Below are 26,594 nucleotides of genomic sequence, written 5' to 3'. Positions count from 1 at the left end.
AAAGACCATGAGCTATTGGTTTGGGAGGCAAACACAACCAACTAGCCCATGGTAGGGACAGTTTTCTGTGAGCTAAAAGTGCACCACACAAAGTGTGCTGCAGTGTAGCAATGATTGTTGGCCATGATAAAAGTTGGGTGTTGTCTTACAAAACGTGTATTATTGTAACTCATGTCTGGATCTGGGGGGTGATGGGGAGGGCTGTGCCCCCTCAGATTACAATTGTGCCCCCCCTCTGCCCTGCTGACCCCTTGTACACTGCCCCAGGGCCGTCTTTAATATGGTTTGGGCCCTGGGCAAACATTTTTTTTGGGCCCCGCTCCAGCTTATTTTGGACCTGGCTGGTTCACATGTATGTGTTTTGGCGGACCTCATTTGTGCAGGCACAGCAACCCATTGATTTGAATGGGCTGCCGTGCCTTTGTTTCCTGCAGAAAAAAGGTGCATTCAGCATTTTAAAAATACAGTTGCCTTGAAATCCATTCTGCTTTTGCACCATGCTACTTACCTGCAGTTCTGCACTGTGTTTTTAAAAGCGTGACCTAAACAAGTTTGACAGTGCGGGAACTGCAGATAAGTCACAGCAGACAGCAGAATGGACAGACAGTGCTGTATTTTAGTGCTTGATGGGCATAGGTGTGCCATGTGCGTCGCCTATTACATGAGGCATGCGCTTTTCTTTGCAGGAAATGCAGGCATGGCGGCCCATTCAAATGAATGGGCTGCTGTGCCTGCGCAAATGTAGGCCACCAAAACACATACATGTGAACCAGCCAGGCCCAAAATAAGCCCATCAAGCAGTTAAATACAGACAGTAATGCCATGTGCTCTGAGGCCTTACTCAGCCTGGACTGCAGGTCTGGTCTGTGATTTAAAGAGTTCCTCTATTTTACACATGGCATGGGGTCCCATGGTGCTAAAGCAGAATGGACAGAAGGTGCTGTGACCCCATGCCATGTGTAAAATAGAGGAACTTTTTAAAACACTGACCAGACCTGCAGTTAATCATCAAATATTATAAAGACTTTGGGCACACTCTACAGAAAACTTATATTTACAATATAGATTAGCAAACAGTGACATACCTTGAGGAGCAGGACATGAAGAAGTCAGCCTCAGGAAGAGCAAACTGGGGATGTTATAAAATCACATTCTAATTCACTTTTATATACAAGCAGCACCCAGTGGCAGAAAGGGAGAAGTGCACGTCTAAAGGGAAGCCAGGGGTGCTGTACATCTTAAAACACTGGGAAGGGAAGCAGATGTGGCACTGGCTGCGTGCCGCTGATGATTTTCAGCCTGATTTGTGGGCAGCACAGGGGCTTAACGGGTGGCTCTGCTTTGGGCCCCCAACAGTGACAGGGCCCTGGGCAGCTGCCCCTGTTTGCCCTAGGGTAAAGACGGCCCTGCCCTGCCCTACTGACACCCTGTACAATGCCCTGCTGACCCACTGTACACTGCTGACACCCTATACACCTTCCTGCTGGCCCCCTGTACACCACCCTGCTGACCTTCTATCCTCGGCATCCTTGACATTTTTTACTGCACCCCCACATCAGGCAGGCTAGATCTGGACCTGCTTTCCTTTATACTATAACAGTGGATTGTAAGGGATACATTGGAAAAGGGGCCATTAACATTCAACAACATGCTAGTTGTTAAACCTGCACTGTAAGCATGTTAAATGAGCCACCTGACATACTTTCAAATCTTTGTAATCCACTTTGAATGGTTTTATTAATATAAGCAATATTTCAAAGCTTTTGTTTTTTGGAAGATAGTAGACATAGATATTTTATGGATCAGAATAAAAGCCCTCTCTCCCACTTCTCCTCTAAGGCCCCATACACACGGGAGGATTTATCCGCGGATACGGTCCAGCGGACCGTTTCCGCGGATAAATCCTCTCGAGGATTTCAGCAAATTTTAATGCGATGGTGTGTACTCACAACCGAAATCCTCTGGCGATGACGTGTCGTGCCGTCGCCGCGACGTGCGCGACGCTGTCATATAAGGAATTCCACGCATGCGTCGAATCATTACGACGCATGCGGGGGATCCCTTCGGACGGATGGATCCGGTGAGTCTATACAGACCAGCGGATCCATCCGTTGGGATGGACTCCAGCAGATTGATATGTTCTGCATGCCAGCGAATATTCGATCTGCTGGAATCCATCCCAGGGGAGATATATCCGCGGAAACAGATCCGCTGGCGTGTACACACCATAGGATCTATCCGCTGAAACCCATTTGCTGGGATTTATCTGCGGATGGATTCTATGGTGTGTACGGGGCCTAAGAAGTTCATGCCCAATTGACTGTCCCATCTGGCAGACAATGGAAGTCTCCACTTGAAAGTTCCCCAACTGGGAGCCTGTAAAATAAAGATTTACATGGGTTGGTTTTTATTGGATAATAAGGAATTCTTCAAAGGATGCCAGTATTCAAAGTGATGGCTTTTTGAAGTTAGGGATTGAACAATATTTAACAGTTGTACGCGGCAGGCAGGTTGGCATGGCTGCACATTTCCCCGTCATTGTACATCGGGCGCTTTAAGAAGCTATAGGGGGCGTGAGCCTGTGGTGCAACGCCGGAGCTGATGTACGTGGTTGGCGGCCGTGATGTCCACCGGCCACCCGCAATCGCTCCTCAGAGAGCCAGAACGGGGATCTGTTAATGTAAACAGACAGATCCCCATTCTGACAGAAGAGTAGAGAGAGATCTGCTGTTCCTAGTGATCAGGAACAGCGATCTCTCTCCTCTAGTCGGTAAACCCCCTCCCCCCACAGTTATAAACACCTCCCTAGGGAACACGTAACCCCTTGATTGCCCCCCTAGTGGATTGTAGGGGGCGATCCCCTTCCTTGCCAGTGACATTTATACAGTAATCAGTGGCTATTTTTAGCTCTGATCGCTGTATAAATGTTAATGGTCCCAAAAAAGTGTCAAAAGTTTTCGATCTGTCCGCTCCACTGTCGCAGTCCTGCTAAAAATCACAGCTCACCACCATTAGCTAGTAAAAAAGAAATAAATAATAAAAATGCCATAAATCTATCCGCTATTTTGTAGACTCTATATACGCTTATTGCGATTTTTTTTTTACCAAAGAAATTGTTATTTTTTTTTTTATTGGGATATTTAGTATAGAAAAAAGTAAAAAAATATATATATTTTTTAAAGTTGTCACTCTTTCTTTATTTATAGCGCAAAAAAAACCTGCAGAGGTGATCAAATACCACCAATTTTGTTTGGGTACAACATCGCACGACGTGCAATTGTCAGTTAAAGCAACGCAGTGCTGTATCGCAAAAAATGGCCTGGTCATTAAGGGGGCAAATCCTTTTGGTCCTTAAGTGGTTAAAATGGTATCCAATGCCCCTTCCCAAAACATTTGTTGCTGCCTCCAGTTTTACAATGATCTGCGCCGTTCCTTGAACTTCCTGCCTGTAGAGGAACTCGCCTCAGGTCCTGTATTAGCGCACACATGCACAGGTGTCTCATTAGCAACTGGCTTGCTAAAAGAGACAAACAGGCTGGGGAGGACAGAGCAGAAGGAAAGGGACAATTGTAAAGAAGAAAAACAATTATCTAATGTAAGTGTGGACCCTCTCTTCAGAAAAACAAAGGCTTAATATCACTTTAGGATTTGTCTTTCGAAGAGCCAGCTATGGGGGCTCACCAAAATCAGTGCAGTAGAGACATAAAGAAAAATTCACAGAGCCCTATAGCACCATAATGTTATTGGAGCCATTATCAGTGACAGAGTTCTTTGTATACATCCCATACATTTTGTTTGCCAGAGTTGGGTGGCTGATAATGCACTCTTTTTCAAACCCCCTTAAAAACTACGGTCAGTAGTGGACAACCTATAAGGCAACTATTTATACCCTTTGCCATGGTAGCGGGCAATATAATTAAATAATTTTAGCCTGACAGTTTATGTTAGCTACTCCACAGTCTACAGTTGTATGTAGAGCTCCTTAGTGAGTCTGAGTCGGTATCCTTTTTGTGAGTTACTGCTGTGGTAGTATTTGAGCTCCTTCTTGGTGATCATCAGCTGAAACAAAGCTGATTTGGGCTGGTGGATTAATATGCGAACAGTGCACAGAAACTTTGGCATTTCTCAGTCTTATAGCAGCTGCACAGGCAGATCCAAAAAATGTAAACAAAACTTTTAATGTAATAAAAGACCGGAAAGAGGTGAGGTGTTAAAGAGAGGAAGAAGTGCTGTTCGTGACTCACTGAGTAGGCAAGGAGCTGCCGAGTCGAGTGCATGCTGAAAGCTGTTATATCCTGACCCAAATTGCTGGACTGAACGAGGCTTTATCTATCAGCACTGTCGGCCGCTCCAGTACCTGTCTGAATATTTAGCCTGTGACTCAAGTTGCTGCTGCCCAGGCCTGCTGGAGGAGTCACATAGGTATCATTATTCCTGCCAGACACTTAAAGGTCAACAAAGGGGGCCCCTACAAAGTCTCAGCCATTTGCTGCAGGACTCGATTTCCGGAGAGAGAGAAAGAGAGAGCGCGATGAGAGGGTCTCAGACCCACAGTGAAGCTGAAATACTCACTTACAAGAAGCTTGAGGGTTTAAACTACCACACACTATTGCTCTAGTGGTTTGCTGCTGCTGAACTAGACCCAACGAGGCCCAATTACTTATCGTTTTCACCCATCTACTGAAGTTGTTCTTTAAGGATCCTTGTATAATATTCTGCTCAAGTCACTGGGTGCAGTACTGCAACTATTCACATTATAGGAATACCTCATTCCCACATGCCAACATCTTCAAGAGACCTAACTAAGCTGGCAGAAGACTTACACTAAGGACTGTATCCAGATAACTTTATTCTGAGAGCAGATTTGTATTTGTAATAATAAAAATAATAAAAAATGGGAATCCCACCTAACAAAGATATAAAGAGGTGTAGTACTCACCCTGTATATAAGGGGTGGGGGGGGGGGGTGTAATCAAGATTAACTATAGCCAGAAGACAAAACAACAAACAAAGAGACTGTACACTCCCAACTGAGTTAACTACATATTTATTACATAACACTATACAAGTTGTGATAGCAAAAAGAGGAATCCCCTACAATCCCCATAACCTCCCAAAGAAGCCCCACCTAGACTCACCCCAAAAATCTCACCCTGCATACTGGGATACAATAACGCCACCTCTCGTAAGCCAAGAAAAGGGTAGGGGATGCAGTCCCAGTAAGGAGCTGAGCCCACCCTCTCGAAAACAACCCCCCCTTACTCAAAAAATGGCTCTAAACCGATCATTATGGACCCACTCACAAGGGGTACAGTGCTCCATCTTAAAGCCACAATAGGCATATGAGGCTACGCCTCATTATGGAGCTAGGGTGCAACAGCAATGGCGGAATACACAACCTGCTGAACCTGTTGAGACACCCGCACAGTCATAGGTCAGTCATTCAATGCAAAGCAGTGGTAGTCAGTGGCTTGAATAAACGCCCTGATATCCAAATAGGCTCTAAAGATCCTCCGATGTGCAACTAATTAGCACTGGTATGTTGGTAATACAGGTATATGAATGAAAAGTCCCGACTGCTGATACCTAATGCAAACTGTCCACATGGGGATGTAGAAGGAGAGACAGCAAGGGTGCAGTGGTATGTGAACTATAAGGATAAACTTCTATAAATTGGATCGCTGTACACAACACTGAAGAAACTGTCGCACACACACGATAGAGACACGTATCAGGACAAGGAGATTCTATTAGCATGCAGGTAATCTCAACCTGTCACAAGTGTAGCTTTACACATCATAGCTCCAGTGTGGTGGTGTCAGGTGTAGTTACAGACCTCCGTTTACGATGCCCCACACATAGATGGATATGCAGAGTGAGATTTTTGGGGTGAGTCTAGCTGGGACTTCTTTGGGAGCTTATGGGGATTCCTCTTTTTGCTAGCGCAATTTGTATAGTGTTATATAATAAATCTGTAATTAACTCAGTTGGGAGTTTACAGTCTCTTTGTTGTTTTTGTTTTTTGGCTACAGATTTGTATTTGGCCTTAAATCCACAACCACAGAACTAAACTCAGTCCCTCGTCATGAGAGCTCTCGAATGACCTTGTCTATATACTGTTTGATATTTTTTTGGTGTCACTGTTGCAGCTCAACATTTGAGGAGAGCTACAGTTTAGGCTTTTGGAAGCCCCGGATATGTTAGAATTTTAAAATCACAAGTAACTCTGTGGATCGGGTTGTGTTTCATTGTTTTCAGATGCTTATCAGGGGTAAAAAAAGCTTGAGTCCAAAGTTCAGTTCATACTTTTCCTGATGGCCCTCCAAACTGCAGTCTGGCCATGAAGACTGCAGTCTGGCCATGAATAGAACACTGTCCATAAAATAACCTTCACCAAAACTGATCCTGGAAAAACTGCACAAACTGCAAACTTTTTTAACAGTCTTACCTGTGTGACACTTTGTAGTTTCTCCTCTAGGCCATTTATAGTCTTCTTCAGACTGCAGTTTTCATCTAAACACACACAGAAGTTTATAATGATTCTAAGCCAATTTAAACAAAAACATGTACTGCATCTCAGCAAATGCAATCAATTAGACTATTGGCCACAAATAACAAGTTTAATCTGCTGGCATTTTGTGCTGATTAAAAACAAAGGCAAGACATGCTGTGAATGTCTATAAATGTTCATGAAATAAACGGAAACAGAACATTTAGCAGGATACCGCACATTCCCTTAGCAAACCAATCTATACAGTACAGGCATGGCAAATACCTTTGCACACTGAGCAAACATAACTTAAAGTGGGGTTCTAAGTTAAAGTGGTTGTAAACCCTTATGCCGCATACACACGACCGTTTTTCGTGACGTGAAAAATGTCTTTTTTTTTTTATGTCATTATAAACGATCGTGTGTGGGCTCCAGAGGATTTTTCAATGACGTGAAAAATGGTCATTAAAAAATTAGAACATGCTCTATTTTTTCACGTCGTTTTTCACGTTGTCGTTTTTCACGTCGTGAAAAACGGTCGTGTGTAGGCTTTAATGATGTGAAAAAAACGCGCACGCTCAGAAGCAAGTTATGAGACTCGTTCTAGTAAAACTAGCGTTCGTAATGGAGATAGCACATTCGGCACGCTGTAACAGACTGAAAAGCACGAAGACTGAAAAGCGCAAATCGTCTCTCACCAAACTTTTACTATCACTTATGCCGCGCACACACGATCGGTCCATCCGATGAAAACGGTCTGATGGATTTTTCCATCGGTTAACCGATGAAGCTGACTGATGGTCAGTCGTGCCTACACACCGATCGTGTCAGAACGCGGTCACGTAAACCACGTACGACGGCACTATAAAGGGGAAGTTCAAATCCAATGACGCCACCCTTGGGGCTGCTTTTGTGTTTTTAAAAGACGTTTTGCGCTTTTCTGTCTGTTACAGCGTGATGAATGTGCTATCTCCATAACGAACGCTAATTTTACCAGAACGAGCGCTCCCATCCCCTAATTTAGTCTGAGCATGCGTGGATTTTTAACCGGATGGACGTGCCTACAAACGATATTTTTTTCTCTATCGGTTAGGTATCCATCGGTTAAATTTAAAACAAGATTGAGTTTTTTTAACCGATGGATAAATAACCGATGGGGCCTACACACGATCGGTTTGGTTTGATGAAAACGGTCCATCAGATCGTTCTCATCGGTTTGACCGATCGTGTGTACGCGGCAAAAATCAGCAAAAGCAGCCCCAAGGGTGGCGCCATCCGAATGGTACTTCCGATTTATAGTGCCGTTGTACGTGTTGTACGTCACCGCGCTTTTCGTGAGCATTTTTTTTCATGATCGTGTGTAGGCAAGGCAGGCTTGACAAGAATCGTGTTGAAAAAAACAACGTTTTTTCTAGACCATTAAAAATGGTCGTGTGTACGCGGCATTACATATACCCAGTAAAGTGTCTGGCCTCAGGTGATACACAGAGATAAAACAAATCCTCCTACATAGGTTGTATCTCTTTATTTGCAATCTTCTCTTCTCTGTAGCCATTCAAAGTTCAGAATTTATAAACTTGTCTGAGCTGCCAGAAAAAAAGGGAACAGAGAGCTGAAATTATTTTGATAAACTATTGTTGGAACAAATATCTAATGCTAGGCCCAATTTAGGGTTTAGGGTTTAATAGTTTCTCAAAACAGTTGCATTCAAGGCATGGTGTTAACAATAACTGTCACAGTTGCTTGTGCTCTCAACAGGACTGTGAAGCCACAATGGCTGGTATCATAACTGACCATATATGCTGCATCATGCAACTGCAGATCCAACAGAGGCTTCCTTGGCTGTAAAGGAGAGGAGGGTTTAGTACCACTTCAAATGTGGGCAGAAATAAGATCTGATTGCACTTTTCGGGTTTCAGGAATAGCTGTGCCACTACTGGAGAACACTTTTGTGGGTGCTGAATACATTTTGGATACTATATTCTGCTATGACTGAGATGCAAATTACTACATACTTACAGGCAAGGTCCCCATGGCCTTTTGATGCTTTTGATGGTTTGATTACTTGAAAAATAAAGTAGTATTAAACCCCCCACTATTTTAACAGTACAGTATCATATATTGTGTAGCACCCAACTAGTTTAGAGTAGGCTGCTTGGAAAATGTAGTTTTGTTCCCCTGTAAACAGTGGAGCAAGAATTGATTGCGCAGGTCTGCTCAGCGTTTCACAGGCTGCTGTTCTGCTACTCCCCCTGTCTTCTAGAGTTTCTAGAAGCAAATCGGGAGGGAGAGCAGGACAGCAGCCTGATAAATTAATAGAACTCCAACCAATCCCTGGGGCATAAGTAGTCTGAGGCCTGTGCCGCAGGGGCAGTTTTCCTGAATCCAGTTCTGCAGGAGGAGACCCCTGTGCTGGGGCTCTCCCCCTTGGGGTAGAAGTCTGGGAGGAAGCCAGCCAAAAGACACTGAGGTCCCAGCTAAGCTTAGCTGGGGGCGTAATCGCAAGTCCTAGTCCAAAGATCCAGTTGGGTCATGAAGAAGCTCATGGGATAAACCCGGGAGGAAGTTGTAGGAGAAAGCCCAAGCTGTCTAGAGTGTGAGTATACATCTCCCTCTCTGGGAAGGGCCTGGCGGATATCGGCAGGAGGCAACTGATGATCCCATGGCTAAGTGAGTACAAGATCCCAGTGCTGCAAAGTGTTAGAGTGCATAGCTTTAAACTCTGGAAGGAGTACAGGTCACAGTCAGCCTAGAGATCCAGTGGTCAAGTGAAGCCAGAAGGGTATACAGTGTGGCCAACAGCTGGACAGCACAGCCAGAATTTAAGAAGTCCTCACTTTGTTCCAATTACAGTTCACCAGGGTATCCCATGCTCCCTATACCCCATCCAAGTCCCTATTTCAATAATAAAAAAAAAGAACCCCTTGATTGTGTTCTGAGCCAGTGAAGAATGAAGAAAATACTGTGTGTTGGCTTTGTGTGCTACAAAGGGGTAAATAGGACCAAATTCACCAGCGGCTTTTTAGGGGGTGCACTACAATAAGAAGCTTATAACACAATAAATGTTTATAAGTGATGTATCTAGTCACTTACTAGTTAAAAAAATAAATAATTAAACCCCTGTCTCCTTTTTTTCCAGAATTGCTTCCCTGAGTTTCTGGCTAGGAGGAAGGTGCATTGCAAATGTAATAAAGACACACGACTTTTACTACATGTCCCATGATTCTTAGAGCCATTGATGCAAAAAGCATGTGTGCTCACAACTGGCAATCACTAAGCTGGGGAGTAAGTCAACAGCAAGTTGAGCCACAGGAGCGGGTTTATAAGGATGGCTCCAGGGGACCCTGAAAAGAGAATGGGGCCACCCTAACAACAGAAAGAGAGGATATGGATATTTTTCATTGGAGTTTCAAAGAGATGTCAGGCAGAAAACAATACAGACACCAAGCCAAGCAAGTACAGACCTAGGCTAACTCTGTAATTTTCTTACTGAGGGTTTCTTAACCCCCCTGACGGTAAACACGAGCGTGACTCGGGGTTGGTTTTACATGTTAGGATCGGCAAACCCGAGTCACGCTCGGGCTGGACAGGCTTACCTTTCGCTGGATCCACAGGCTTGGTTTACTTACCTTGTCCCTGGATCCAGCGATGCCACCCGCTGTGTGAGCGAGCGGGACCTCCTCGCTCGATTCACAGTCCCCGTGTGACGCCGATCTCCGTTCCCTGCGACGTTACGACGCACGGGGACGGAGAACGGCGCCAAATTCAAAAAAGTAAACAAACACATTACATACAGTATACTGTAATCTTATAGATTACAGTACTGTATGTAAAAAATACACACCCCCCTTGTCCCTAGTGGTCTGCCCAGTGTCCTACATGTACTTTTATATAATAAAAAATGTCATTTCTGCCTAAAAACTGTAGATTGTCCAAAAGTGTCCCTTTATGTCAAAAATGGTTTTAGATCAGCTAGAAAACAGCGATAATAAATTATAATCACTTGCAGAAATGTGCGATAGCGATTTGCGGGGAAATTCGTCATAAAAAAAAAAAAAATAATGACAGCGACAATTCTGCAACTGCAAATTTCAGTGATTTTGAGTTGATTACATTATTGAATAATTTTTATTATAATTATATTATTATTTGTTATAATTATTTATAATTATTTATTATATTATAATTTATAATTTTGTTTTAAAAAAAAAAATTATACCCGGGATGCCTACAAGACTCTTGCTTGGTCAGATTTAAGTGAGTTATTTCTAAAAATTACAGGCCTACAGTATAAAACGCCAATTTCCTTGCAAAATAAATGTACCGCTTTTGGTACGTAATTCCAGACAGAATCATACCGCCAGGGAGGTTAACAGTTGAATAAAGATTGATACATGGCTTACCTTTCATGTTACATTGTGCTTCCATTGTCTCCTGCAGCCCTTTTATCATGTTCCGTAATACGGCACACTCTGCACATTAATAAGCAGAAACAAATAGATGAATGGGTGCCTTTCACATAAACACAATGAACAAATTAGCTAGTTTTATGGTGTAACACAAAAGCATAATCTTGTTTTTATGTAAATGAATGTAAAATGAATTCAGCTTCAGACAAATCTCGCATATCTAAACATAGAAAAATACTGTATTGCTGTATTAAAGTGATTCTCTACTTTTGGTTTAGGGCCCTTTATCACCATGCATTGTGGTACCGTGTGTTAAGGTGTGCTGCAGTAACTCACTTTGAATATAACTTTCATGCACACAAATTGTACCTGACCTTTATTTTTCGTATAATGCTGGATGGCTGCTTTGCCCCCTACTGAAATAATGTGTTAGGGTGTCATTCAAAGGGAATGACGCTGCAGTGCCTTATTAACACAAAAAACTCACTTTTTACCATACATTTCCTCAAATAATAATTTGCGCGTGGGCCCTAAGATTTATCTATTGCCCTCTTGCATTTATAAATAGGAAAAAGATCAGAGTTTGAGTTTATGATCCCCTTATGGCTTAGCTGATAAACATCCAGAGAAGTTTAATCTATCTCACTTGAGATAATTACAGCCTCTAAGCAGGCGATTGCTCAAGCTTGGAAAAAAAACTGTAGTTGCTTAGTTGAGACCAAAAACCATATTACATATACGCTGAGATAGAAGCTACACTGCAGGACAACGTTTTGAAATATCTGAAAACGTGGCATCCATGGGTCTCTCACGTTCACCTCAGAAATTTTGAGGACTCTTTGCTTGATAATGAAGTAAAAAAAATGAAATCCAACCTGGGGTGTATAATAAATATTCCAAGCCTCTGATACGTCTATACAAGATGGGATACCTCCCAATAGACACTGGGTAACATGTAAAAAAGAGAAGGATGAGACAGAGGTCTCAAATAATGTCTTTGAGGGAGAATCAGCAACAGGGTCAAATGGAATGGTAACAAAAACTTTATTGATGAATACACATACAGTTTAATAAATAAAGGTCCAGAGAGAAGGGGGAAGCGAATGCAGATTCAGGCTAGGTTCACACTGCTGCGATTTTACCGCGATTTCGCGGCTGCGGGTTTGCAGCGATTTTGCCGCGATTTCGGCCGCGATTTAAGAGACATCTGTGCAGGGTTCAATGTAAATCGCGACCCGAAATCGCAAAAAGTAGTACAGGAACTACTTTTTGAAATCGGTGCAGCGCCGCACCGATTAGGACGGTGCCATTGCCGACAATTGCCGACAAATGCCGCCGATTTGAGATGCGATTTGACATGTGAAATCGCATCTCAAATCGTAACAAATTGTACCCAGTGTGAACCTGGGCTCAAACACACATGTTGAGTATGTACAGCCGATCAGTTCAAGGAAGGTATCCAGGAAGTGCTTAATAGATTGCTGGATGTCTCCAAATGCAATGGAACAAAATTGATCGATCTCAGATTAATAAAAATCAAACAAAAATAGTCCTTAAGCGCATCCTGTGCAAAGTAAGCTCAAACAGGTCCGTTCATAAAGGCATATGGCTGCCATGAACATACAGGGAATAGAAATCACTGTCTCTGCCAAACTTGAAGCGCTTATCAAACCTCAATATGGAAATATTATGAAGTGATTTTGCTGCTTGGAAGGTGATAGATTTCCCTTGAACTTGTTAGATTGCAGGTTCAGCTTGAAACAGCATAAACACAATGGGTAGTCTCAGTGTTAAATGCAGGTTGGAGAGGAGGGGGGGTACAATCAACTGGTGATTAGTTCAAAAGGAATATGTCTCCTATGTAATGTCACAGGATTCTTCCCACATGTAGATCCTGAGATCCAATGATGTATAGAGGGTTCTTACCCTTGCTGAAGTCTGCCACAGTTCTCTCCATAGGATGTCTGGAAGCCCATTCCCCCCTAACTTTAGCGTAGTGCCCATACTGAAAGTAAGGGGGCGCTACATAAAATATATTGAACAAGAAAAGTTTTAGTTATTCCAGGATTCAGATTTTCCTGCTCTCACTTACCCTAGTTGGGGCTGTAAGGTAGGACAATCTGTTGGGTAGTCCTGTCTACTATATGTCCCACAGTGTTAGCTGCAACTTTAGGAGTCATTGAGAATAAATGGCTGCCCTGCCCTGGTGAAAGGGTACCATGTAAAGTAGGTGACTGATATATATATATAGCTTGTTGGGAAGCTAGCAAACAATAAGAACCATTACTGGAGAAGTGGTCATCTGCATTGTCTGTGTTGGACCGTCAGGACTCAGGATATAGTTGCAAGGCTTTTACTGTCATGTTTCCCCCTTGAGAGTGCAAGAGGACTTTGCGGTTAGGGATTACTCACATTCCCTTGTTTGGGGATGCTGTATTCTGGGACACCCTTCATCTGGGTATGGGGCTCTCCTCCTAACTCTACTCTAAATGAACTCTGCTGTAACCTTGTGTGCTGTTGCCCCTCGAGGGAGGCTGATCTGTGCTTCACATTATTGATTCAGTAAACCTTAGCCCCAAAGAAAGAATAGGAAGAGGAGCGGGCTGGGGATTTCAAATCCACAGACCACTACACTGGCTGTGTGGGCACTTACATCTCATCACCCACAGAGGTAAGTACAGTGGGGACGAGGTCACAGGGGGTGGATAGGGGGTTACATTTTTTTTGAAAAGGTAAACTAACCCTTTCCATAAACTATCTAGAATATATGTTATAGACCAGGGTTCAATTGAACTCTAGGGTTGATCCAGAGGGTTCTTTGAGCAATTTCTGCTTCTCAGACAAGTTCCCACTGACACCATTGATCTTTTTAGTTATTTGTAAGTGTGGATACTTTCCTATGACCGCAAGTGTAAGGAACATTCTTCCCACTGACCATCACACTAATGTACCATGAGGTGTAGATATAGTAGTTTTTAGCAGGGGTTCTTTGAGATCTGTATTGGAAAGGTCCTTATAGATTCTCATCCTATTGGTGCTGCAGGTCATATATTTGCTATATCTACAGTATCACCTACTGGCTGAAGGGCTTAGACACAACCTATTCTTGTTGGAAGGGATGGCCACTTTATACGATTTATTTAGTCAAATTGCACTGTGGTGGAAATAGTGCATTGCCAGTATACGTGTTTGCAAGTTTAGATGGCTTGAAAGCACTTATGCCTTGTACACACAAGCAGAATTTCCGACAGAAAAAGTCAGACGGGAGCTTTTCTTCGGATATTCCGTCTGTGTGTATGACCCATCAGACTTTTTCTATCGGATATTCAGACGGATTAGATAGAGAACATGTTCTCAATTTTTTCCGTTGGAAAAAAATTTGAGCGGAAATTCCGATCGTCTGTATGCTTTTCTGATGGAATAAACACCACACATGCCCGGAAACAATTCGACACATGCTCGGAAGTATAGAACTTCATTTTCTCGGCTCGTCATAGTGTTTTACGTCACCGCGTTCTTGACGGTCAGAATTTAGTTTGACCGTGTGTATGCATGACAGCTTGAGCTGTTTAGTCCGACTGAAAAAACGTGTACAAGGCATAAGGCTCCTTGCACAAAGGGTCATTTAGAACAGCGGTTGCCAACCAGTGATCCATGGACCACTGATGGTCCAGAAGAAAATGTTGGTGGTCCCCAGGGGTTCTGCTGCAAATCATCAATGTGGCAGATCTATATCGCCCCAATGTTGTTCTCAGTGTGCATTGACAGTCAATACTGTCAGCGCGCATTGACATCCGATACCTCCTCTGTAGTTCCAGCTCCTGTGAACTCAGAGGGAGGTGCCAGGAGTAGTGCAAGAGAGCGGGAGGTGAAGAAGGAGGGGACTTGTGCTGATCACAGACTTTGGGAGGGAGCACAGAGCTCGAGCACATGGATGGATAAAGAGGTGAGATCCAATGATGAGTCTGTGTAAGGTCACAGTGTGATGCAGAGTGTGTGGGGGGGGGGGGGCAAAGAACTGAAGCGTAGTGTGCATAAGGCAGCAGTGTGATTCAGGGGGAGGGGGCAGAGAGCCGGAGCATTGTGTGTATAAGACAGCAGTGTGATCCTAGGGGAGGGGGGCAGAGAGCCAGAGCATTGTGTTTATAAGGCATGTAAAATTCCTCAGTGGTCCACGGGATTCAAAATTTTAAATTTAGTGGTCCACTAGGTTTGCGATCACTGGTCTAGTAGCAATGTTTCCCTCCTGGCATTTTAGTGCATCCATGAGAGACAGAGGCAGTCCGTACTGAAGGCAGCTTGTCAAAGGCTATGGCAGACTGTGGCAGGACAAGGCTTAATGCCCTATGGAGTGGTACTGGCATTTTGAGCCCTGCGCGTTCAGAGACGATGGTCTAACCTTCATGTCATCATCGGTGGTCTTCCTCTTTAAGTATGACAGAGCCCTTTTCTGACAACACTGAGCGAATAAAAAACAACCGAATGGCATCTATTTCATACCTTCTGCAGAGCTCTGTTCTTTTGCCTGGCTTATTTTCCACAATCTATTTAATCGCTCCAGCTGAATCTCGAGTAGGTTATTCTTTCCATTAACCTCTGCAAATTTCTGTATGGATACAAACAATGCAATTGTACAAAACACGCTAAACACAGTGGGTAATTATTTTACGAAATAACAGCTTGTTTTATATAGTCATTTGTATGTTCTGATAGATAATGCCACTTAGTGCTCACAGGACATTAATATGTGTATTACAAAACACAGCTGCATCATATTCCATTAAACAGCTGCAGAAGTTTCTCACTTTGAACTTGATTCTGTTATTTCCCTCAGCTGAATTAAAGGGCCACAAAAATGTGTATGAAGCCCGCAGTCCCTTTTCAAATTTTCTCACTATTTCTGATACATTCTTCCTCATATGCTCTATATCTGCCCTTGCTTTCCCTAAATTGCACTTCTTGGTCAACCGGAACCAGATTTTTGGGTTTGCAGGCCCCAGGCACCTCAACACCAAACTGTAGGATCGGTCTGGAAGAACCAAGATCCAACCTTCACCCATCATGGCGGGCAAAGTCTAAGCAGATTCTCAGGGACTTAATCTCCTTTTCTTGAGGTCCCTTGCCTTGGACCTGTAGAGCATCCTACTGGAAACCCCTTGGTCAGTTATTACTGCACAGGGTTCCACATATGCAGGTTACAGTGTTGAATGAACGCATTACAGACAATCCCTGCTTGTTTGTTCCAATCTCATCATAAGAGGGATGAGCACCATCTATCTTAGCCATTCAGAATCTGGCAGCATTATTCAGAGAGTTACACGTAAGTTACCATCACTTTCAGACATTGGCGAAAAAGCTGAGGTACTTATGGGCGAGGTTGTATAGAAGAGGATGTCCTGTTTGTTTCTGCCAGTGTCCATTCACCTATAGGTGGCTCATAACCCAGGTAGTCATGATTTATAACCTGCTCTGTGTCCTGTGATGTAAGAAAAATAAATAAGTTGTCTCCTAGGGTGGCAGAACTGTTAGGGGCAGCTCAGATCCAGTTTTCTTTTGCTGCCAGGGCAGTTGTTTCATTTTTTGCACAAAAAAAAAATATTTTTAACTTTCTGCTATAAAATACCATATATACTCGAGTATAAGCCGACCCAAATATAAGCTGAGGCACCTAATTTTACTACAAAAAAATGGGAAAACGTATTGACTTGAGTATAAGCCTAGGGTGGCAAATGCAGCAGCTACTGGTAAACAATGCCCACCTGCAGCCTCACTGTGCCCATCTGCAGCCTCACTGTGCCCATTTTCAGCCTAACTGTGCCCATCTGCAGCCTCACTGTCAGGGCCGGTGATACCACTAGGCAAACTAGGCAGCCGCCTAGGGCACACTGCTGCCTAGGAGTGCCCGGCCACTGGTGTTCCTACTCTCTTCTCTCTGTAGCAAGCAACTAAGTCTCAGCATCAGCAGGCAGCCGCCGCTTCATGCGCCGTTCGCACATAGTGTCAGAGGCGCAGTGGCGGCAGAGGACTGTGTCTGCGTCCCAACTCCTGAATGAATGGAAGCAAGCAAACATTCATTGATGGGCACTAGTAAGCTACATTGATGGACGCTGGTGAGGCTGCATTTGATGGGTGCTGGTGAGGCTACATTTGATGGGCGCTGGCAAGGCTGCATTTGATGGGCACTTCATTAAAAAGGTGGGGTATGCATGGGCAGGACAAAGAGGGTGGAGCAAGGGGGGTGCGGCAAATATCCTTGCACCAGCCCTGCTCACTGTGCCCATCTGCAGCCTCACTGTGTCCATTTGCATCCTCACTCGTCCCTTCTGTGCCCATCTGCTGTCTCACCTTGTTTACGGTCTCCCGCTGTGTCAGGCAACTGTTCGGCAGCTGTCCACTGTAAAAAATGGCGCCTGTAAAACACATGAAAACCGCCTCCAATGCCTCCCCAGTGTGAAAGCCTGAGTGCTTTCACACTGGGGCAGTGCGCTTGCAGGACAGGGAAACAATTATTGGAAACAGCATCCTTAGGGCGGTGTAGGAGCCCTGAATACAGAACTCCCAAAATGCCCCTGCCCATTGGAATGAATGGGCAGCCATTCCGAAGCAGCTAAAAAGGGCGCTATTAACCCCTTTTTTGGCTGCTAGCGGGGGGTTAAAATTGTCTCGCTAGCAGCTGAAAAGTGCAGCTTAAACAGTGGTAAAGCGCCGCAAAAACTAGCGGCGCTTTACCGTTAAGGGATCCGCCGACCCAGTGTGAAAGCAGCCTAAAGCTGGCTATACGAAGATTATCAGCACATTGTGCAGCTAGTAGAAGGAAGAAATTTACCATCCTTATCTTTTGAATTTTCTCATCACTGCAGCCAAAAACCCCACTAAAGATTAGGAAAATCAAATGAACGCTGTTGGGGGCTCGTTCACACTAGCAGTTGAGGTGTGGTAAACGCCATGGTGAGCTGTGTTTTTACTCCCCCCCCTCCCCCCCCACACACTTTTTCCCCAGAGGCAGGGGCCAGGGGTGTACACAAGCCGCAGCCCCAATGTTTCACTTCACCACCACAACAGTAAGGTTCTCCTCTGTTGCTTTTGGTGGGAGAAGCGCTGGCTGAGCGAGACATATTCAAGTGAATGGGGTCGCTCTACATGCACCCTGCAATGCATGCAGCTGTGGTCTGCTAATGAGGGGTTAAGTGATACTATGCCTCCTCACCTCCTGTCGAATGCTCTCTGAAGAGCGACTTGAATGCAGATCGTGTGAACAGGCACAAGCCCTTAACTACTTGACCTCTGGAAGATTTACCCCCATTATGACCAGGCCATTTTTTGCTATACGGCACTGCGTTACTTTAACTGACAATTGCGCGGTCATGCGGCACTGTACCCAAATAAAATGTATGTCCTTTTTTCCCACAAATAGAGATTTTTTTTGGTGGTATTTGATCACCACTGCATTTTTTATTTTTTGTGCTATAAACTTAAAAAGACCGACATTTTTGAAAAACAAAATGAAATATTTTTTACTTTCTGCTATAAAACATATCCAATAAAAAAATCGAATTTCTTCATCCATTTAGGCCAATATGTATTCTGCTACATATTGGTAAAAAATCCCAATAAGCGTATATTGATTGGTTTGCGCAAAAGTTATACCTTCTACAAACTATGGGATAGATTTATTGAATTTTTATTTATTTTTTTAATAGTAATGGCGGCCATCAGCAACTTATAGCGGGACTTCAATATTGTGGTGGACAAATTGGACACTTACTGACACTTTTGACACTTTTTGGGAACCAGTGACACTAATACAGTAATCAGTGCTAAAAAATATGCACTGTCACTGTACTAATGACACTGGGCCAGATTCTCAGCAGAGTTACGACGATGTATCTCAGGAAACACCGTCGTATCTCTGTTTTTTGGCCCGGGTATCTATGCGAGTGATTCCTAGAATAATTTTCACATAGATACGGCCAAGATCCGACAGGTGTAAGTGACTTACACTGTCGGATCTTAAATGTAATTCGCCGCCGGCCGCTAGGTGAAGTTTACGTTCAGGTCTTATTTGTTTATGCAAATGAGCCCGATACGCCGATTCCCGAACGAATTTGCGTGTCGCGTAGCCGTCGCTTACGTCGTTTGCGTAAGGTTACCCCTGCTATATGAGGGGTAACCTTACGCCAGTCCGCCGTATGCCATGTTAAGTATGGCGTTGGGTCCGCGTCGTCTTTTCCCGTCGGGTACGTCGTTTACCTAAGTCGTTCTTGAATACGACTTTACGTCAATGACGCACACGTCGGCGTCATTGGCGTTTTCCGTTGAGAACTGGAGCATGCGCACTGTGCTATTTTAATTCTAATAAAAATTATTCAATAATGTAATCAAATCAAAATCACTGAAATTTTCACAGTTGCAAAATTGTCGCTGTCATAATTTTTTTTTTTATGACGAATTTCCCCACAAATCGCTATCGCACAATTCTGCAAGCGATTATAATTTATTATCGCTGTTTTCTAGCTGATCTAAAACCATTTTTTACATAAAGGGACACTTTTGGTTGCTATGGACAATCTACAGTTTGCAGGGAGAAAGAAAGGTTTTTATTATATAAAAGTACATGTAGGACACTGGGCAGACCACTAGGGACAAGGGGGGGGGGGGTGTATTTTTTACATACAGTACTGTAATCTATAAGATTACAGTATACTGTATGTAATGTGTTTGTTTACTTTTTTGAATTTGGCGCCGATCTCCGCTCCTGTGCGTCGTAACGTCGCAGGGAACGGAGATCGGCGGCACAGGAGGACGCTGTGTGAATCGAGTGAGGTCCCGCTCGCTCACACAGCGCGGTGACATCGCTGGATCCAGGAGAAGGTAAGCCAGCGCACGCTGCAGGCTCTGCATATCTACCCCGAGCGTGACTCGGGGTTACCGATTATAGCAGAAAAAACCTACCCCGAGTCACGCTCGGGAATACCGCCAGGGGGGTTAAGTCTATGGAACCAAAAAACAAAAAAAGTCCCTGGCCCTTTCCATAAAATGCACACATGTTAAATGGACTTTAGTGTGTTTCTGCAAAAGTGAAAACGTGCTAAAAATGCATAGGTGTGAACCAGGCCTTAAGCAGGCCATAACACGGTCGAATTTCGAACAAATTTTCTATTTAAAATCAGATTTTTTTTTTTTTTTTTTTGTGATCCGATGATGCCACCATTGATTTTCGAAATTCGGCCGACCAAGCCTTCATGTTGCTACAGAAAATAATTTTCGTGGCCGGGAATATTCTTTTATCTCCAGGAAATTTTCTTTTCTGGCACATGCGCATTTTTTTTTCTATTACATTTCTCGCACGATTCTCCCATCATTGATTAGAAAATCGTTAGTTTTTCAAAAAATTTCCAACATGCTTTAGGCATGGTTCACATGAGCATACTACAGCTGTGCAAGGGCTGTGTTTACCTGCACAGAGATGTACAGGTGTTCTATGCATTCCCGTGCAGGCAGTCCTATTCATGTCATTTGGGAGGCAATGGCTGCATGGACACAATTTGACATCTGTGTGGACACAAGGCTTTAAATGAAAACAAACAGTGTGCATTTGAAGCTGCACACTCACAACCACATAGATGTCAGATTGGAAGTAGTGGCTGTGTCCATGCCGCCATTGTCTCCCAATTGACATGAATGGGACTGCCTGCATGAGAATGCACAAAACACCTGTGCATCCCTGTATGGGTAAGCGTAGGTGAACACACTAGTACGCTCGTGTGAACAAGGCCTTAGAACTCCTGATAAAGTTTTTACCCCTTTTTTGTGCCTTCCTGTTCTGGCGCGCTGCCCATTTCAACTCACAGGGACAAGAAATTAGGGAAAATCCCCTCAAATGGAGTCTCAGACACAAAACAAATCCTGACAAAATGCTAACTCATCTCCTCCTTATCCAAAATGTAAATTATTGTCAAGCTTTTGACCCCTTTCACACTGAGTTATTTTTCAGGCATTTTTGTGCTAGAAATAGCTTCTGAATATCGCCTGAAAACCGCCTCCCATTCATTTCAGTGTGCCTTTTTACACTGGGGCGGTGCACTTGCAGGACATTAGGAAAAGTCCTGCAAGCAGCATCTTTGGGGTGGTTTAGGAGGGCTGTATAAAGCACTGCCAAAACGCCCTGCCATTTAAGCCCTTCTTTGGGCTTAAAAGCGCTCCGCTAGTGGCCGAAAACCAGCACAAAAGCGATGTTAAAAAAGCGGTAAAGCGCCGCTAAAACAATCGCCGCTTAACCGCTAATGGCAGGCACCTTAATGCTGCGTAAGAATTGTTCCTATTATCTCTTTTCTCATAAGTGGCAACAGATATGGCACAATTTTTGAATTAGCAGGGACAAATCTTAGGCCCAGTCACAGATTTACCTTCTCGATCTGTGAATGTTCTTCCAGAAGTTTATCGAGATTGACAGAAGAGTGTCTCTTCTTTTCTTGATTCATGTTTTCATTCATGATATGGTGGTCTCAGAATCTACGCTCTGTCAGAGATTTTGGGACCCTTCCAGAAGTCAGTTGGCGTCAGTATGAAGTGCACACACAGTCACACACTGCAGGCCGAAACATGTGACACAGTTATAAAGTCAGTCCAGTGCAGGCCTGTAATGAATTCCCCTCAACTTACATGCTTCTTGTCAAAACATTACTAATAAAATGGAGCCTTCATTTTCATCAAAGCAATGTCATTTCTTATCCTGTCATGACAAGAACATTTGTAGCCAGTATTTGTACGGATAATAAATATTAAATATGGTAATAAATAAATATTAAAAAGGTGTGAGTGGGGGGAAACATATTGCAGTGCACCCATCTGTTGTGTTTACCTCAGACAGTACATTGGTTTTTACCTCAGATATTACATAACTATGGCTCCATTTACACCAGCGCAACTCCAAAGTTGTACACCAGTGCGACTTTGGAGTGCAACTTTGAGGCGACTTAGATCCAACTTTGCATTTAAAATAAGGTGACCAGATTTTTAAAATGAAATCCGGGGACATATTTTTTCTTTCCTAGTAATGGCAACAATCAGCGACTCTCTGCCCGTCGCCGCCCGCCTCACATCCTCTTGGTCGTTTTTTGTGATGAAATAAAACGACGTTTTAAATCATGAAATAAAACGACGTTTTTGAAACTTCATTTTCAAAAACGACGTTACCTACACACCATCGTTTTTTCAAAATGCTCTAGCAAAGCGCGGTTACGTTCAGCACTCTTTTCCATTGAAGCTAGCTTCATAACTTGCTTCAGAGCATGCGCGGGTTTAAAAACTTAGTTTTAAACGTCGTTTTGCCAACACACTATCATTTTAATTGACACAAAAAACGACACAAAAAATTCAAGCATGTTCGATTTTTTTTTTTGTCGTTTTTCAGAAGACATAAACGACGTTTTCCCCACACACGGTCATTTTAAATGACGTTTTTAAAAACAACATTTTTTTTCATCACAAAAAACGACCGTCTGTACGCGGCATTACTCTTCGGGCCCCGGCTACTACTGGATGAGGAGCGGAGGAAGATCACTCCGCCAGGGAACGCAAGGAGATAGGCAGGTGGCTGGCCAGAATTTGAGCCAAGGCAGAAGAACATGCGAGCGCAGCTGAATGGGCATGCGCCCGAAACTGAAGAAATATTCCCTCCACTGCGACCAGCACATGGGAAAAATACAACTCCCCTATGCTAGTAGGCACGGCGGAGTGGGGGTGTGTAATTCTATTTTTTTTATTTTAATTCTGCACTGATTGTCTTTGAAATTGCCCCTGCCCCCTATTAAATGCAATCTGGGGACAAAACCAGGGACAGACTTGGTCCGGGGACAGTGTCCTCAATCAGGGGACTGTCCCCTGAAACTGGGGATGTCTGGTCACCCTAATTTAATGGACATTAAGTTGCATCAAAAATTGTACCAAAGTATCTTTTCAAAAATGATGTGACTTTCAGGAGAACTGATGTGAACGGGTGTCATTGAAAAGAACGAGCTGCGACTTGTCATGCAACTTATCATGTCCAAAGTCGCATGACAAGTTTAACAAGTGTGAATGGAGCCTATATGTTCCGATTTAGGCTTTATCCACACAACCATAAAAAAAAAAGCATATGCAAGTGTTTTTCAAACACTTGCCAACCGCCTAACTGGGAAAATATGTAATTTGTTTGACGTTTAATACCGGGGTTATGGCTGCAGCTAGATGCCATAACCCCGGTATTTTATTTTCCCTCAGACACTGGAATTTCAGATAAAAGTGATCCCCCACGGCGAATTTGCTGCGGGATCACTTTTACAAGTGGTGGGAGGGGTACCCCCCTGCCTTTTCCGGGTAGTTCTCCAGCTTACGTTACCAATCACTGAGCCCAGGGACCATCCGGCGGTGGCTTTCCATAGGGATAAACAATGACAACATGGCCACTTCTCATCTCTATGCCCTTGGAGGACCAGAGCGATGTCATGATGTAACTTATGGCTCTCAGGCCAAGTAAATATGTTTTTTTTTCTTAAAGCAAAAGATACATATTTTTTTTATGTTTTGCTTTTAACGGTAGAGGAGAGATTTGGGGTCTTTTAGACTCCAGATCTCTCCATAAAGAGGACCTGTCATGCTGTATTGTTATCGCAAGAGATGATTACATTTCTTGCGATAGCAATAAAAGTCCCCAACATTTTTTTTAAAAGAGACAATGTGAAAAAAAAAATGGTGCCCCCCGCCCCCGCATACTCGTTTGAAGTAGTGAATTAATATGTAGGCCACGCCCATATATGTAAACGAAGTTCGCACCATACATGTGAAGTATTGCCGTGAACAAAAGCAATAATTCTAGCACTAGACCTTCTCTGTAACTCTAAACTGGTAATCTGTAGAATTTTTTTAAAGCGTTGCCTTTGGAGATTTTTAAGTACCACCATTTTAAAGTGACGCCATTACACGAGCGCACACAATTTTAAAGCATGACATGTTCGGTATCTATTTACCTTCATCTTTCATATCATACAAAAAATTGGGATATATATTATGTTTTTTAATTCATTAAAGTGCATTTTATTCCCAAAAATTGAAACAACTGCCATTTTATTTTCTATGATCTCTGGTAAAAAAAAATATAATAATAATGTTTGGGGGTTTTAAGTAATTTTCTAGCAAAAAATACAGATTTTTACTTGTAAACAGTAACTGTCAAAAAAGGGCTTGCTATTTAACTGCTTGAGACCCGCGCTGTAGACAAAAGACGTCCACAGCGGGGCACTCAATTGCCGGGTGGATGTCCCTGGACGTCCTTTTATTTGCATTCCCCACGCGCGCTGCTGGGGGCGCGCAACGGGGAAAAACTGTGCCCGGTGCATCGCTGAGATGCCGATGCGCGTGCCTGGCAGCCGCGATGTCCGCCAGGTACCTGCGATCGGCAGTGACAGCAGGGACGTGGAGCTCTGTGTGTAAACACAGAGCTCCACGTCCTGTCAGGAAGAGAGGAGACCGATGCTGTGTCCCTTGTACATAGGGACACAGCATCGGTCACCTCCCCCAGTCAGTCCCCTCCACACACAGTAAGAATCACACCCAGGGAATACATTTAACCCCTTCCTCACCCCCTAGTGTTAACCCTTTCCCTGCCAGTCACATTTACACAGTAATAAGTGCATTTTTATAGCATTGATCGCTGTATAAATGTGAATGGTCCCAAAATCGTGTCAAAAGTGTCCGATATGTCTGCCGCAATATCGCAGGCCTGACCAAAAAAATCGCAGATCACCACCATTGCTAGGTGCTATAACTTTTGCGCAAACCAATCAATATACGCTTATTGCGATTTTTTTTTAACAAAAATATGTAAAAGAATACATATCGGCCTAAACTGAGGAAATTATTATTATTTTTTTTTTTAAATCGGGATATTATTATAACAAAAAGTAAAAAATATTGTGTTTTTTTTTTGTCTTTTTTTCTGTTTATAGCGCAAATAATAAAAATCAAATGAGATGATCAAATACCACCAAAAGAAAGCTCTATTTGTGGGGAAAAAAATTATAAAAATTTAATTTGGGTACAGTGTTGTATGACCGCGCAATTGTCATTCAAAATGCGTCAGCGCTGAAAGCTGAAAATTGGTCTGGGCAGGAAGGGGGTTTAAGTGCCCAGTAATGAAGTGGTTAATTCACGCAGGTGAGTAAACATGCACTGCATTCAGATCCACAATACAGAATCCAAAAATCTGCATGTAAGAACATGTGCTTTACACGCTTACACGTATAAATGCCTGTATACACATTAGTAAGCGTGAAAAGTAAGTCTAAACAAAGGTGAAAAATAAACAATCAATTATAAATAATCAATTATGTGCGCATACGCATCTTTCCAAGTTTAAACGCATCTACACGCAAGTATTTTACTGATCACTGTTATAGATAACATCAGTACATTTTTTATAGCCGTGGGAATTAGACTTTGGGAAGCCCCAGGGAACCCCTCCTACACACAGGGGAGGGCTGGCAGCCTTAAGCCTGGGGGGCAAGTCCAGTCAAGTGGCCCATTGAACCGCCGAATGAGCTCACCATCCATGGCCCACCTGTTTTTTCAATGCAGCCTCACCAGTGCCCATCAGTGCAGCCAACTCCAGTGCCCATCACAGCAGCCTGATCAATGGGGCAGGTTACATGGGGTGTATGGGGGGGGGGGTCAGCTAGGCATGTCAGGGTCTCTCACCTCAGTGATCTCAGCTCAGCGGGTCCTTACATGCCATGGCCTCCTGGGGGGGTAATGCTCCTGGTCCTGGGGTAAAATTGCAGCCACCGCCCAGCCCAGCGTCCCGACTCCCTGGCACGCACTGCCTCTGCCTGCTTCCAAGAATCCGCTCCCAGGGAGTTGTAGTTTCCTCTGCGCTGCTCGATTTTCCATCCACCGGGAGCTTGAGGGTGGACTACAACTCCCGAAATGCAACAGCTAGTGGTCAGCCGCTGTGGCTCCTGGCCCCTGACTCGACTTCCTTGTGCAGAATAAGAAGAGAAAATGGGGGCAGCGGCTGTGGGCCATTTTGAACATAAGTTAGAGCGGCCTGGGAGGCAGTTGCCACCCTGCCCTCCGGCCCAGCCCTCCCCTGATGGATACCCACATCACAAATCCCAGCAAGCATAAGGGTTATGTTGAACACACTGTGGAGGCGTAGAGTGGAGCCATCAGGGGACTGACTGCTATGACATAGAAGAGACAGCTAGCCTTCTGATGATGTCACAAAGAAGATGGCGGCACAAGAACCGAAGTGCAGCGGTTTTCGGGGCATGACAGCATGACCGCTCTGGATTCCCAGCTCCGGTGAGTAGGTTGTTATAATTTAACCTAGCAGATCAGGTATGAAGGGATTAATACTAGGGGGATGTAAAGTTCCTCTGTAAACTATATTTAAACACACTCACTAAACTGTGCTAAAAGCTTTAACCTGTTAATGCATTTTCAAAAACAATCTTCATTTTTTTTTTTAAAGCTGCTGTTTTTAATAAAATAATACCCGGTAATCCCACCAGGCTCATGCATTTCTTGTTAGAGGGTGACAACATGCTACCCTGGTCTCCCTGTTGTGATCCTGTATTGTCACCATGTTGCATTGGCTTCCCATAAGGGCTACACGTGGCTGTTTCAGGACACATTGTCCACCGTTTTCACCATCAGGA

General features: G+C 43.7%; 1 protein-coding gene across 1 annotated transcript in view; it reads right to left on the bottom strand.

Annotated features, from left to right (window-relative positions):
* Nucleotides 1–21,455, bottom strand: part of CCDC152 (coiled-coil domain containing 152) — a 65,485-nt gene extending 44,030 nt beyond the window's left edge. Inside the window, exons 1-4 of the mRNA XM_040343821.1 lie at nt 21,306–21,455; nt 15,400–15,505; nt 10,894–10,962; nt 6,449–6,513 (exon numbers count right to left, since the gene is read on the bottom strand). Coding sequence (XP_040199755.1) covers nt 6,449–6,513; nt 10,894–10,962; nt 15,400–15,505; nt 21,306–21,392 — 327 coding nt within the window. The 5' untranslated portion in view covers nt 21,393–21,455. The remainder of the gene's footprint in view (nt 1–6,448; nt 6,514–10,893; nt 10,963–15,399; nt 15,506–21,305) is intronic.
* Between the last annotated feature and the right edge of the window lie 5,139 nt (nt 21,456–26,594).

Source organism: Rana temporaria, chromosome 1 (assembly GCF_905171775.1).
Source record: "Rana temporaria chromosome 1, aRanTem1.1, whole genome shotgun sequence".
Classification (NCBI taxonomy): domain Eukaryota; kingdom Metazoa; phylum Chordata; class Amphibia; order Anura; family Ranidae; genus Rana; species Rana temporaria.
The sequence above is the reverse complement of the archived record's forward strand: the minus strand, read 5'-3'. Positions and strand labels throughout refer to the sequence as shown.